Genomic DNA, 15,507 nt, shown 5'->3' with positions numbered 1-15,507 from the left:
TTGTACACACATGTTGGTGCTAACCTTAATGACGTTCGATAAAAATTTCGGAAAATTTCGCCATTAGGGGGCGCAATAAACGAGGAAATTGTATATCTTCTAATTGGCCAAAGGAATGTTCTTCAAACTCAAGGGAAACCATCAAGGGGCAAACCCGAATCTATATAGAAAATATGGCCAAGAATTATTAATGTGGGCGGGAGTTTTTGGCAAAGGAAAATTGTCTTTGGAAAATGTCGCCACAGGGCGGCGCCAAAAAACGACGACATTGTCTATCTCCTATTTGGCCAATGTTCTGAAAACGCGTTTTAGGCTATAACTCCCACACCGAAGCTCCCACAGTCAAAACCTTTATATCCACATGTTGTTCACTGTAGCGTTTTGAATACTTGCTTCGCATTGTGCCGGCGAAACGCACATTTCTTGTCGCGTTGTGCCGGCGAAATGCACACTTCTTGGACCCCTGCATAACTGCTTGCAGTTCTAGTTATTATACTACCTCCCCGTGAAAGTGGAACCACAGCCCAAACCGTAAATGGTGCACACGCGCCAATTGCATGACTAGAACCAGGTACGGCACCGCTACTCAGATAACCAAATTCAGACACGCCGGCCACTAGGTGGCGCTATACCAAGGAAAGATGCGTTTGGGGCTATAACTCCCACACCGAACCTCCCACAGTCAAAAACTTGTACCCACTTATTCACTGGAGTCTGCTGCATCTTTTGGCATAGGCCACGCCCATTTGCGTCAATAATTTTTTTTCGCAAAATCGCGAAAACCGCTAAACTGCATTTTTGCTACTCCTCCCACATTTCTTGACCAATCAACACCAAACTTTGCACACAGCATCTTCAGACGCACACGAACAGGAATAATGCAAAACTTTTTGATCCGACCTTCGACAACGAAACGGTAGCGTTTTGAATATTTGTTTATTAGCTATGTTTTACGTCGAAACGCAAAAATGCAAAAAATACCAAAATTAGACATCGGATCAAGTCCAAGTTTTAGACACATGTCGGTGCTACCCTTAATGGCGTTCAATAAATATATCGGAATATTTTGCCATTAGGGGGCGCAATAAACGAGGAAATTGTATATCTTCTAATTGGCCAAAGGAATGTTCTTCAAACTATAAGGAAACCATCAAGGGGCAATCCCGAGTCTATACAGAAAATATGGCCAAGAATTACTAATGTGGGCGGGAGTTATTTGGCAAAGGAAAATTGTCTTTGGAAAATTTCGCCACAAGGGGGCGCAAAAAAACGACGAAATAATATCTCTCCTAACTGGCCAATGGAATGTTGTGAAAACGCGCTTTGGGCTATAACTCCCACAACGAACCTCCCACAGTCAAAACCTTTATATCCACAGATTCACTGGAGTCAGCTGCAACTTTTGGCACACGCCGTGCCCATTTGTTTTGAACACATGCTTCGCGTTGTGCCGGCGAAATGCACATTTCTTGGATCCCTGCATAACTGCTTGCAGTTCTAGTTAGGGGTCCAAGCCAACAGGTTGGATCCCTATTGTTTTTGTAAGGATTTTTAGGGGTCCAAGCCAACAGGTTGGATCCCTATTGTTTTTGTAAGGATTTTTCCTATTATACTTACCTCCCTAAAAGTGGGACCACAGCCCAAACCGTAAATGGTGCCGACACGCCAATTGCATGACTAGATCCAGATCTCTTCGGACTATGCAGACGACAAAATCCAGACACGCCGGTCACTAGGTGGCGCTATACCAAGGAATACGCGTTTGGGGCTATAACTCCCACACCGAACATCCCACATTCAAAACCTTATACACACAGATTCACTGGAGTCTGCTGCATCTTTTGGCATAGGCCACGCCCATTTGCGTCCAGAATTTTTTTTCGCAAAATCGCGAAAACCGCAAAACTGTTTTTTCGCTACTCCTCCCACATTTCTCGACCAATCAACACCAAACTTTGCACACGGCATCTTCAGACGCACACGCAAAGAAACCCTCAGACAGTTTTTTGATCCGACTTCCGACGACGAATCGGTAGCGTTTTGAATATTGGTTTATTAGCTAAATTAGACGTGGAATATCAAAAATCCAAAGAAATCCAAAATTAGACATCGGATCGAGTCCAAATTTTACACACATGTTGGTGTTAACCTTAACGTCGTTCGATAAAAAATTCGGAAAAATTCGCCATTAGGGGGCGCAATAAACGAGGAAATTGTATATCGTCTACAAAATTTCGCCGCGAAAACGCTACACTGACTTTTCGCTACTCCTACCACAGTCAACTCCTTTGTATCCACAGGTTCAGGGTAGCGTTTTGAACACATGCTTTGCGTTGTGCCGGCGAAACGCACATTTCTTGTCGCGTTGTGCCGGCGAAATGCACACTTCTTGGACCCCTGCATAACTGCTTGCAGTTCTAGTTATTATTCTTACCTGCCTAAAAGTGTGCCCACAGCCCAAACCGTAAATGGTGACGACACGCCAATTGCATGACTAGATCCAGATCTCTTCGGACTACGCAGACGACAAAATCCAGACACGCCTGCCACTAGGTGGCGCTATACCAAGGGAAAACGCGTTTGGGGCTATAACTCCCACACCGAACCTCCCACAGTCAAAAACTTGTTCGCACATATTCACTGGAGTCTGCTGCATCTTTTGGCATAGGCCACGCCCATTTGCGTCTATAATTTTTTTTCGCAAAATCGCGAAAACCGCAAAACTGTATTTTCGCTACTCCTCCCACATTTCTTGACCAATCGATACCAAACTTTGCACACGGCATCTTCAGACGCACACGCAAAGAAATGATAGACAGTTTTTTGATCCGACCTTCGACGACGAAACGGTAGAGTTTTGAATATTTGTTTATTAGCTAAATTAGACGTGGAAAATTAAAAATCCAAAAAAATACAAAATTAGACATCGGATCGAGTCCAAATTCTACACACATGTTGATGCTAACCTTAATGACGTTCGATAAAAATTTCGGAAAATTTCGCCATTAGGGGGCGCAATAAACGAGGAAATTGTATATCTTCTAATTGGCCAAAGGAATGTTCTTCAAACTCAAGGGAAACCATCAAGGGGCAAACCCGAGTCTATATAGAAAATATGGCCAAGAATTATTTGTATGGGCGGGAGTTATTTGGCAAAGGAAAATTGTCTTTGGAAAATTTCGCCACAGGGCGGCGCCAAAAAACGACGACATTGTCTATCTCCTATTTGGCCAATGGAATGTTCTGAAAACGCGTTTTAGGCTATAACTCCCACACCGAAGCTCCCACAGTCAAAACCTTTACATCCACATGCTGTTCACGGTAGCGTTTTTAATACTTCCTTCGCGTTGTGCCGGCGAAATGCACATTTCTTGTCGCGTTGTGCCGGCGAAATGCACACTTCTTGGACCCCTGCATAACTGCTTGCAGTTCTAGTTCTTATTATTAGGGGTCCAAGCCAACAGGTTGGATCCCTATTGTTTTTGTAAGGTTTTTTTTTCCTATTATTAGGGGTCCAAGCCAACAGGTTGGATCCCTATTGTTTTTGTAAGGATTTTTCTTCCTATTATTATTATACTTACCCCCCTAAAAGTGGTACCACAGCCAAAACCGTAAATGGTGCACACACGGCAATTACATGACTAGATCCAAATCTTTTCGGACTACGCAGACGACAAAATCCAGACACGCCGGTCACTAGGTGGCGCTATACCAAGGAATACGCGTTTGGGGCTATAACTCCCACACCGAACCTCCCACATTCAAAACCTTGTACACACAGCTTCACTGGAGTCTGCTGCATCTTTTGGCATAGGCCATGCCCATTTGCGTCTAGAATTTTTTTTCGCAAAATCGCGAAAACCGCAAAACTGTATTTTCGCTACTCCTCCCACATTTCTTGACCAATCAACACCAAACTTTGCACACGACATCTTCAGACGCACACGCAAAGAATGCATGAAACACTTTTTTGATGCGACCTTTGACGACGAAACGGTAGCGTTTTGAATATTGGTTTATTAGCTAAATTAGACGTGGAATATCAAAAATCCAAAGAAATCCAAAATGACACATCGGATCGAGTCCAAATTTAACACACATGTTAGCGCTACCCTTAACGGCGTTCGAATAAAAATTCGGAAAATTACGCCCTAAGGGGGCGCTATAAACGAGGAAATTGTATATCTTCTAATTGGCCAAAGGAATGTTCTTCAAACTCAAGGGAAACCATCAAGGGGCAAACCCGAGTCTATATAGAAAATATGGCCAAGAATTATTAATGTGGGTGGGAGTTATTTGGCAAAGGAAAATTGTCTTTGGAAAATTTCGCCACAGGGCGGCGCCAAAAAACGACGACATTGTCTATCTCCTATTTGGCCAATGGAATGTTCTGAAAACGCGTTTTAGGATATAACTCCCACACCGAAGCTCCCACAGTCAAAACCTTTATATCCACATGTTGTTCACGGTAGCGTTTTGAATACTTGCTTCGCGTTGTGCCGGCGAAATGCACATTTCTTGTCGCGTTGTGCCGGCGAAATGCACACTTCTTGGACCCCTGCATAACTGCTTGCAGTTCTAGTTAGGGGTCCAAGCCAACAGGTTGGATCCCTATTGTTTTTGTAAGGATTATTATTATACTTCCCCCCTAGAAGTGGTACTACAGCCCAAACCGTAAATGGTGCACACACGCCAATTGCATGACTAGATCCAGGTCCATGAACACTACGCAGACGACAAAATCCAGACATGCCGGCCACTAGGTGGCGCTATTCCAATGAATACGCGTTTGGGGCTATAACTCCCACACCGAATCTCCCACATTCAATAACTTGTACGCACATATTCACTGGAGTCTGCTGCATCTTTTGGCATAGGCCACGCCCATTTGCGTCCATAATTTTTTTTCGCAAAATCGCGAAAACCGCAAAACTGTTTTTTCGCTACTCCTCCCACATTTCTTCACCAATCGACACCAAACTTTGCACACGGCATCTTCAGACGCACACGCATAGAATTGATAGACACTTTTTTGATCGGACCTTCGACGACGAAACGGTAGCGTTTTGAATATTGGTTTATGAGCTAAATTAGACGTGGAAAATCAAAAATCCAAAGAAATCCAAAATTAGACATCGGAACGAGTCCAAATTGTACACACATGTTGGTGCTAACCTTAATGTCGTTCGATAAAAAATTCGGAAAATTTTGCCATTAGGGGGCGCAATAAATAGGAAATTGTATATCTTCTGCAAAATTTCGCCGCGAAAACGCTACACTGACTTCTCGCTACTCCTACCACAGTCAAATCCTTTGTATCCACAGGTTCAGGGTAGCGTTTTGAACACATGCTTCGCGTTGTGCCGGCGAAACGCACATTTCTTGTCGCGTTGTGCCGGCGAAATGCACACTTCTTGGACCCCTGCATAACTGCTTGCAGTTCTAGTTTTTATTATTTTTCCCCCCTAGAAGTGGTACTACAGCCCAAACCGTAAATGGTGCGCACACGCCAATTGCATGACTAGATCCAGGTCCGTGAACACTACGCAGTTAACAAAATCCAGACACGCCGGTCCCTAGGTGGCGCTATACCAAGGAATACGCGTTTGGGGCTATAACTCCCACACCGAACCTCCCAGAGTCCAAAAACTTGTACACACATATTCACTGGAGTCTGCTGCATCTTTTGGCATAGGCCACGCCCATTTGCGTCTAGACATTTTTTTCGCAAAATCGCGAAAACCGCAAAACTGTTTTTTCGCTACTCCTCCCACATTTCTTGACCAATCGACACCAAACTTTGCACACGGCATCTTCAGACGCACACGCATAGAAATGATAGACACTTTTTTGATCCGACCTTCGATAACGAAACGGTAGCGTTTTAAATATTTGTTTATTAGCTACGTTTTACGTTGAAACGCAAAAATTCAAAAAATACCAAAATTAGACATCGGATCAAGTCTGAATTTTAGACACATGTCGGTGCTACCCTTAATGGCGGTCAATAAAGAATTCGGAATATTTCGCCTTCCCTAAAAGTTGGCCCACACCCCAAACCGTAAATGGTACCGACACGCGAATTGCATGACTAGATCCAGGTCTGTGATGTGTACGCAGACGACAAAATCCAGACACGCCGGTCACTAGGTGGCGCTATACCAAGGAATACGCGTTTGGGGCCATAACTCCCACACCGAACCTCCCACAGTCAAAAACTTGTACCCACATATTCACTGGAGTCTGCTGCATCTTTTGGTATAGGCCACGCCCATTTGTTTTGAACACATGCTTCGTTTTGTATTTTTGATTTTCCACGTCTAATTTAGCTAATATACCAATATTCCAAACGCTACCGTTTCGTCGTCGAAGGTCGGATCAAAAAGGTGTTCGAATTTTATTTTTTGTGTGCGTCTGACGATGTCGTGTGCAAAGTTTGGTGTTGATCGGGCGAGAAATGTGGGAGGAGAAGGGAAAAAACAGTTTAGCCGTTTTTCGCGATTTTGCGGAAAAAAAATATGGACGCAAATGGGCGTGGCCTATGCCAAAAGATGCAGCAGACTCCAGTGAATATGTGGGTACAAGTTTTTGACTGTGGGAGGTTCGGTGTGGGAGTTATAGCCCCAAACGCATCTTTCCTTGGTATAGCGCCACCTAGTGGCCGGCGTGTCTGGATTTGGTCGTCTGCTTAGAACTCAGGGCCCTGGATCTAGTCATGCAATTGGCGTGTCGGCACCATTTACGGTTTGGGCTGTGGGCACACTTTTAGGATTAGCATGTCGGAATAATAATAATCCTTAAAAAAACAATAGGGATCCAACCTGTTGGCTTGGACCCCTAAAAAATCCTTACAAAAACAATAGGGATCCAACCTGTTGGCTTGGACCCCTAAAAATCCCCAAAAACCCAAAACTGCAAGCAGTTATGCAGGGGTCCAAGAAATGTGCATTTCGCCGGCACAACGCGAAGCATGTGTTCAAAACGCTACCTTGAACCTGTGGATATAGAGGTTTTGACTGTGGGAGGTTCGGTGTGGGAGATATATCCCCAAACGCGTTTTCAGAACATTCCTTTGGCCAATTAGGAGATATACAATTTCCTCGTTTATGGCGCCGCCTTGTGGCGTAATTTTCCAAAGAGATTGAGGGTAGCACCAACGCACCAACGCCATTAAGGGTAGCACCAACATGTGTGTTAAATTTGGACTCGATCCGATGTCTAATTTTGGATTTTTCAGGATTTTTTATTTTCCACGTGTAACGTAGCCAATTAACAAATATTCAAAACGCGACCGTTTCGGCGTCGACGGTCGGATCCAAAAAGTTTTCATATTTCATTTTTGGTGTGCGTCTGAAGATGTCGTGTGCAAAGTTTGGTGTCGATTGGGCAAGAAATGTGCGAGGATTAGTGAAAAGGCAGTTTAGCGGTTTTCGCGATTTTGCGGAAATTTTTTATGGACGCAAATGGGCGTGGCCTATACCAAAAGATATATAGCCCCAAACACGTTTTTCCTTGGTATACCTTCACCTAGTGACCGGCATGTCTGGATTTTGTCGTCTGCGTAGTCCGAAGAGACCTGGATCTAGTCATGCTATTGGCGTGTCTGCACCATTTACGGTTTGGGCTGTGGTACCAGTTTTAGGGAGGTAAGTATAATAGGAACTAGAACTGTAAGCAGTTATGCAGGGGTCCAAGAAATGTGCATTTCGCCGGCACAACGCGAAGCATGTGTTCAAAATGCAACCGTGAACCTGTGGATATAAAGGTTTTGACTGTGGGAGGTTCGGTGTTGGAGTTATATCCCCAAACGCGTTTTCAGAACATTCCTTTGGCCAGTTAGGAGATGAACAATTCCCTTGTTTATGGCGGCCCCTAATGGCGAAATTTTGTAGAAGATATACAATTTCCTCGTTTATTGCGCCCCCTAATGGCGAAGTTTTCCGAAATTTTTATCGAACGACATTAAGGTTAGCACCAACATGCGTGTTAAATTTGGACTCGATCCGATGTGTAATTTTGGGTTTTTGGTGATTTTTGATTTTCCATGTGTAACGTAGCTAATAAACAAATATTCAAAACGCTACCGTTTCGTCGTCGAAGGTCGGATCAAAAAAGTGTTCGATCATTTCTTTGCGTGTACGTCTGAAGATGTCGTGTGCAAAGATGTCAATTGGTCAAGAAATGTGGGAGGAGTAGCGAAAATACAGTTTTGCGGTTTTCGCGATTTTGCGAAAAAAGATTATCGACGCAAATGGGCGTGGCCTAGGCCAAAAGATGCAGCAGACTCCAGTGCATATGTGGGTACAAGTTTTTGACTGTGGGAGGTTCGGTGTGGGAGTTATAGCCCCAAACGCGTATTCCTTGGTATAGCGCCACCTAGTGACCGGCGTGTCTGGATTTTGTTATCTGAGTAGCGGTGCCGGACCTGGTTCTAGTCATGCAATTGGCGCGTGTGCACCATTTACGGTTTGGGCTCACTTTCACGGGGGGAATAATAAAAAGAATCCTTACAAAAACAATAGGGTTCCAACCTGTTGGCTTGGACCCCTAATAAAAAATTAAGAAAATGTACCTCTGTATTTAACCAAGGCATGGCATTTAATGTGATAGTCGATAGCACATTTTGACCCTTTGTATCTGCAGAAGGGGCAGTGATGAAGACCGCTGCTGTCCAGCTGTATTTCAGGGCTCTCGCCATCCACAATTACATTGACGTGTCTCTAAAAGTCAAAGAAAACCAAAATTGACCTAGCATGTTGGGGGGAAGGGGGGGTGTAACTAAAACTTTCGAGCCGGCGGGATTTGACAATTAAGTAGTTAACAAGACATAATACACAATTGCATGAATATTACTAAATATATTAAGCATTTTGACAGTCTCACTTACCTGCATGTTTGAGGCATCACTCTCCATCGGGCGGGCACACTCTAATTTCAGGTAATTTCAGGTAAATTTCAGCTAATTTCAGGTCAGAAACGGGATAAAAAACGAAAGAAGAAAGATGCTGTTTGAACCAGTCCTCAATGCGAACTGAGTGGCCGCCCCCTCGATGTGGACTGAGTGTCCGCCCCCTCCATGTGGGCGGAGTGCCAGCCCCCTCCATGTGGACTGAATGCCCGCCCCTCCATGTGGGCTCCGTCTGCGGGCTGCAGTCAGGGGCTTCTCGTGCGGTCTGCCTTACTGCATCATGGTCCATCTGATCATAGAATTCATAGTTTATCAAACTCTGATTTTAACACTACAGCCTTGTACATGACCGACAGTCAGCTTATTTATTTTTGCCACAAAATGTGCAACAAATTTAACAAATGTCCGACGCATGTCTCCACTGTCCCTCAGCTGGGCCGGACCACTCTGAGCTGGTGGCAGACCTGCTCAAGGAGCTGTCCAATCACAACGAGCGGACAGAGGAGCGCAAAGGGGCGCTGGTGGACCTGCTGAAGCTGACCCGGGAGGACAGTCTGGCCCTATGGAACGAGCATTTCAAGACCATCCTGCTGCTGCTGCTGGAGACCCTGGGGGACAGAGACGTACGCAAACACATACACACGCAAACGTATGCACACGTAGACACATGCACGCACACACACACATATTAGCACACACAAACAGGCGTGCACCCAAAGACACATGCACACACGCACAATCACACATGCATACAGTACAAAGACACACACACACACACACGTGAACACAGGCACACACACACACAAACATGCATGCATACAAACACACATGCACGCGCACACACACTCACACACACACGCATGTGTGCACATGTGTGCCTTATGTCCTGTTAATCTACTTTTCCTCTCCCACACTGCCCCTCTCCCTCTTTCTCCCTCTCATTCTGTTTCTCCCCCCCATGCAGCACACCATCAGGGCACTGGCCCTTCGTGTCCTGAAGGAGATCCTGAGGAACCAGCCGGCACGCTTCAAGAACTACGCTGAGCTCACCATCATGAAGACCCTGGAGGCACACAAGGACTCGCACAAGGAGGTCATCTCTCTCTCTCTCTCTCTCTCTCTCTCTCTCGCTCTCTCTCTCTCTCTCGCTATCTCTCTCTCTCTCTCTCTCTCTCTCTCTCTCGGCCCTATCTTGCATCCAGCGCAATTGACTTTCTACACACTGACGCATGTGTCGTTGCTAGTTTGCAACTGGCGCAGAGCGTTTTTTTTCCCTCCACCGCCACGCGCCTGTAAATTAGGGAATGATCTTGCGGCTCAAGCGAAAGGTGGAGGCGTGTTCTGGTGCAAATGTTCCCTGGTGCTATTTTGCAGTTTCAGAAAACAACTCCGCCACAAACCAGGAAATACCTGGTTTAAAGTCAGCTGTGCGTTCTTCAGATGCTATTTTAAGGGCGCATGCATAAGGTTGCTTGTGCACCTCGCGCATACATTTTGCTTCTCTCATCTACCTAGCCTGACATTCTTGGTAAATTATTTGGAAAAAAAAACAGCACCGTACAGAAAACACATATTTTCTTGACACAGACATCGTGTACAAGCCCATAACTTATAGGATTGATGAGTATTTGATTGTGAGAAAACAATGTTTTACCGCGAGTGAGTGTGTGAATGCGGGCGAGCGCGTGTGTATGTGTAAAATAATTAATGAATGCTGGCGCGCGTGTGTGCGTCCATCTCTTTCTTTTTCTTTTCATCTCTCCGAATTAGGCAATATTATTTGGCCATAAACTTAGCCATTTGAAGTTTGAGATTCATGTGGTCATGCATCTGTCTCATCGGAGACTGCAATCACGCTGTCAAAATATCAACTTGTCAGATTCAAATGCGCTCATGACTCTTAAAGGGAATGGGAGATGGCACTCTCATTGGTTTACTGCACGTTACGCCCACACCACCCCTACGGGTAATTAGGCTACTTCAGACTAACCCTTTTTAGATTTGCGCCGGGCGCAAGAGTCATTTATCCGCCGGTAAAATAGCAACATCGCCATAGAACTGCCCACAAAGCTACTTGCGTTTGGCGCTTCTCACTTGCGTTTCAGACTGTTAAAATAGGGCCCATATGTCTCTCATTCTTTCTCTCTATCTCTCAATGGTCTGGTGTCTGTGTGTGCAGGTGGTGAGGGCGGCCGAGGAGGCGTCTGCCACCCTGGCCGGCTCAATCCACCCAGAGCAGTGCATCAAGGTGCTGTGTCCCATCGTACAGACGGCCGACTACCCCATCAACCTGGCTGCCATCAAGATGCAGACCAAGGTGATTGAACGCATCACCAAGGACTCCCTGATCCAGCTCCTGGTGGACATCATCCCCGGCCTGCTGCAGGTAGAGTAGAACTAGCCCCTCCGCTGTCATGTCAGTATGATTCACATCAGACGTCTTATCCTTAACCATGGCCGGGATTATTCTAGGAGTGAGATGTGTGCATTATTGGCAGTTAACAGCACGGCAAGATTCCCAGTAAGTAAGCAGACCGTGAGCTAAAATACCCCTTGAGCAATGTATGAATGTAAGTGTATATATCGTGTGATACCACCTATATATCATCATAGTGTGATGGTGACCTTGATCATGGTGACCTTGGGTGTCTTGAAAGGCGCCTCTAAATTAAATGTATTATTATTATTATTATAGTATCATATACTTTGTTTGAGTTTTGTAGCATGTCATATATCTAACATATTATCTTTGTGCTTCAAAGGAAAGAAATCTAATATTTTTTTTACCTATAATGTAAAATAATGACTTTTTATTGTTCTCAGCATTAATACATGTAAAAACAAAAGTATTCTGTTACAAATTGATGAGGTAAACCAAAACATTTTTCTTGTCTCATGAACATGTATCTATGTTAACTCCTCATAGTATGTGTTGAACGGTGTGTTGTACACGTTGTCCAGATGAAGTTCTTATTGGACCAGGGACGACTCCAGGCCTTATGTGGGACTTTGAACCTGTGACCTCTACCTCCTAGGCTCTAATACTGAGTGTGTTAGTGTGTGGCTGTGTTAGTGTGGCTGTTTTAGTGTGTTAGTGTGTGGTTGGGTTATAGTCTGTTATCGTGTTAGTGTGTTAATGTATGGGTGTGGGTTTTTGTGTGAGAGGGCTTTAAAAAGAATTCTCTGTATATAAATTAATCTCGTATTCATGGATTTGTATTTTATGTGTGTGTATGCATGCGTTGGTGCGTGTGTGTGTTTATGTTTGTATCGATGTCTCCGGCTGTGTGTGTGTGTGATGCTACTCTCTCTGGGTCCAGGGTTATGACAACACGGAGAGCAGCGTGCGCAAGGCCAGCGTGTTCTGTCTGGTCGCCATCTACTCTGTGATAGGAGAAGATCTGAAGCCACACCTGGCACAGCTCACAGGCAGCAAGGTGACCCAATGCACATACAAACACACACACACACACACACACACACACACACGCGCACACACACGCATAAACGTACACGCACCCACATTCACTCAACAACTAAAACTGTTTTATTCAAATCCTTTATTGAAGTCGTTGAATTTAATCAAATATCTATTTTTAAAGGGAGCCCTGTAGTGAAGCTTTAAACACGGTATAGAGCACAGGTCTGTTTGTGTGCCTGCAGATGAAGCTGCTGAACCTGTACATCAAGCGAGCCCAGACCACCAACAGCAACAGCAGCAGCTCCTCTGACGTCTCCTCTCACAGCTAATGGACCACCCACCCCCGGCCCGTCCTGTTCCTCGCACAGCAACGACGACCCCCCTCCACAATTTCATTTTTTGCGTTTTGCAGACCTGCCTGTCACTTCAGGGCTGGTTCAAACTTGTTTTGAGAGGGAAGGCATTAAAATCTCTTTTTGGAAGTCCAATGGAAAACCAAATACTAAACATTTGAAAGGTAATTTAAAAATAGATAAATATCGTTGTAAGGGACATTATGTAAAAAGTAAATGATAGTTTTGTTTGTTTTACTTATTTATGTTTTTCATCATTAATAAGGCTTTTGAAAAGCACTACTTCAATTGTTCAATTCTATGTTATAAATTATAAAAGTTCAACCCCTTTATAGCTAAATAATTTAAAAAAAATGCAACCTATTCCTGTTTTTCCCTTCCCTCTAACTGCAGTAAAATGTACAGTCTAAAAAGTAATAGTTTCAATCTAATCTTAGTCTTCTAACAGAGGTGTTTCAAAAGACAATCCTCGGCAAAGGATTCTGACCTTTTAAGTCAAAATCTGATAAAGGAAACCCCCCTCCCCCCCAACAACAGGACAACCAAAGTGTTGGTCCTCAGTCAAGACAGTGAGTGACCCTTAATGATCGAGGTGTCATTTCAACCTACAGTAACTAACACTCAACCTGGTGTTGTGTTGCAAACAAATGGCGTCTGTCCGGATCATTTGTGGTGAGGATGATGATGCTGCTAAGTCAAAGAACAATGGCTGAACCCCTCAGTCCGAGGAAGAAAAAGGTATTTTCCTTTGTGAATACTTTGAATGTTTTTTTTCCGCCAATGCCTGTCTACGGGTGAGTGGCCATCCTAGACATGTCAAAAGCCTTATACATTACACACACACACACACACACACACACACACAAGTCTTGGCTGGAACACGTATATCGCTCTTTCAAATAGGGGAATTAAAGACTGATGGTGTTACTGATTCTTTAACTAAAACACAGTATAAGTTCAAACTATAAGGTTTCTGTGCTGTACTGTGTTTTGGAGGCATAGCTGAGGGGCTTCTCTACCCCCAAAACACAGCAAGTCAACAGATATTTTTGTACATACACTTTTTTTAACACCGCTTCGCAAAAGCCTTCCTTTATGTACTAAGAAGACAAAAAAAGTCTGGCTACTTTGACATTTCTTTTGCACACTCACTGGCTTGCATGGTATTAGGCCACACAGCCTTTTAAAACCTGCTGTGACGATTGGCCCCTGGGGACTCTACTGTAGAAGTGCATCTGTGACAACATCCATTTAGTCATCCCTGGTTCTCTTTCAGTAGGGAAGGGATCAGGTTGCTCATAGATGTAATAAGTAATTTAATAAACTACGCTTCCTATGTCCCCGCTTTGTGCTATGGGCCGTCACAATGCAAACGTGCACTATCAGGGCTGGGTATTGGAAAATGAATAACTAAGGGTACGTGTTTGAGTGTTATTAAAACATAACTTTGAATAGGGTTCCATACAATTTCCATTTTCTTCAGGTCATTCTGTATTTTCTGTGTCCAAGACCTCTTCTCAAATCCATCCCAATGCATCCTCCTCCCCTTTAAGTGAGGTGAGGTATGTAATGATGAAATGTACTACACACTAAACTCTTTTATTCCTTGAGCTAGCTAATGTCCTTGACAATCTGCTCCAGAAAAAAATACTGCTTTGTTGAAAAACCCTTTCTAAAGGGGGCTTTGAAATGTTTTGCCGGATAATTTAAGGTGAGAGTAAGTAGGAATTCTGAAGAGTAATCCTCAGGTTTTTATTTATTTATATTTAGCATTCCTTTAATTTATCTTTTTTATTTTATTTTAGAGCCTGGAGGCTTGTACTGAAATACATGTATTAACACAGAGGCCCAACCTAATTCGCTAGCTGGTCAGGTTAAACAGGAGGAAGATGGTTTTTTTTTTGCCAAGTTGGTATATATTTTGAAGCATCAGTGATTGATACGGTTGTTGAAAGACTGTCGGAAATACCTAGTCCTGAACCGGGAACAGGTTTTATCTGCCGTTTTCTCTTTTGTAGATTGATTGCTACCTTTTATGTCTCTCTATGTTCCCCCTGCTGGCAACGACTGTTGTTTCACTTCAGGGTGGGGTCACCCAACAGAACCCACAGTGATCAATCAGAGCACCTCTCAGATCAGCTGTTTATACATCCCTGTAATATAAACCAAAATATGGTATTCCTTGCAAGCTGATCACTGCATGTTATGAGTTGTCCTTTAATGTACAATTTATATCTTTATTTATACATTTGTTTAATTTGTATTCTATTTTATTTTATTGTTGGTCATTATTTTTCATGACCAGCTGTACAGAAGCATTTGATTAACATCCACCTGTGATAGATTTGCAACAATGTACAAAACTATGTTTGCTCTAGAATTAAACTGACCGAAGAAATTAAACTGTTGTTGCCTCATATAGGCTATGTGCCACCCAAAAACAAGAAATGTTGAAATCTGTCAATTTCAATTCAAACGTGTTACTAAGCTTACCAAAGGGTTATTGGGCCATACTAAACCATTTGGAAGTGGAATACATTATTTTTGAGCGAAATCAACAATGTAAGGTAAAAAACACGTTGTTGGTCGAAAAGGGATTCTAGCACTCTGAAAAGCATTTTGCAGGCGTAAAAACAAGAAATGTTGATATCTGTCAATTTCAATTCAAACGTGTTACTAAGCTTACCAAAGGGTTACTGGGCCATACTTAACCATTTGGAAGTGGTATACATTCGTTTTGAGCGAAATCAACAAAGTGATTCTAGCGCTCTAAAAAGCATTTTGCACGCATAAAAACCAGAAATGTTGATATTTCTGTTAATTTC

At 43.6% G+C, this 15,507-nt stretch overlaps 1 protein-coding gene across 1 annotated transcript in view; it reads left to right on the top strand.

The window, feature by feature from the left end:
- clasp1a (cytoplasmic linker associated protein 1a) overlaps positions 1–15,085 on the top strand; it is a 214,755-nt gene extending 199,670 nt beyond the window's left edge. The window contains 5 exon segments of the mRNA XM_030338917.1: positions 9,341–9,531; positions 9,873–10,001; positions 11,088–11,294; positions 12,229–12,345; positions 12,572–15,085. Coding sequence (XP_030194777.1) covers positions 9,341–9,531; positions 9,873–10,001; positions 11,088–11,294; positions 12,229–12,345; positions 12,572–12,658 — 731 coding nt within the window. The 3' untranslated portion in view covers positions 12,659–15,085.
- Positions 15,086–15,507: the final 422 nt, after the last annotated feature.

This window comes from Gadus morhua, chromosome 17, assembly GCF_902167405.1.
Source record: "Gadus morhua chromosome 17, gadMor3.0, whole genome shotgun sequence".
NCBI lineage: Eukaryota > Metazoa > Chordata > Actinopteri > Gadiformes > Gadidae > Gadus > Gadus morhua.
Note: the sequence above shows the minus strand (reverse complement) of the source record. Positions and strands in the feature narration are given on the sequence as shown.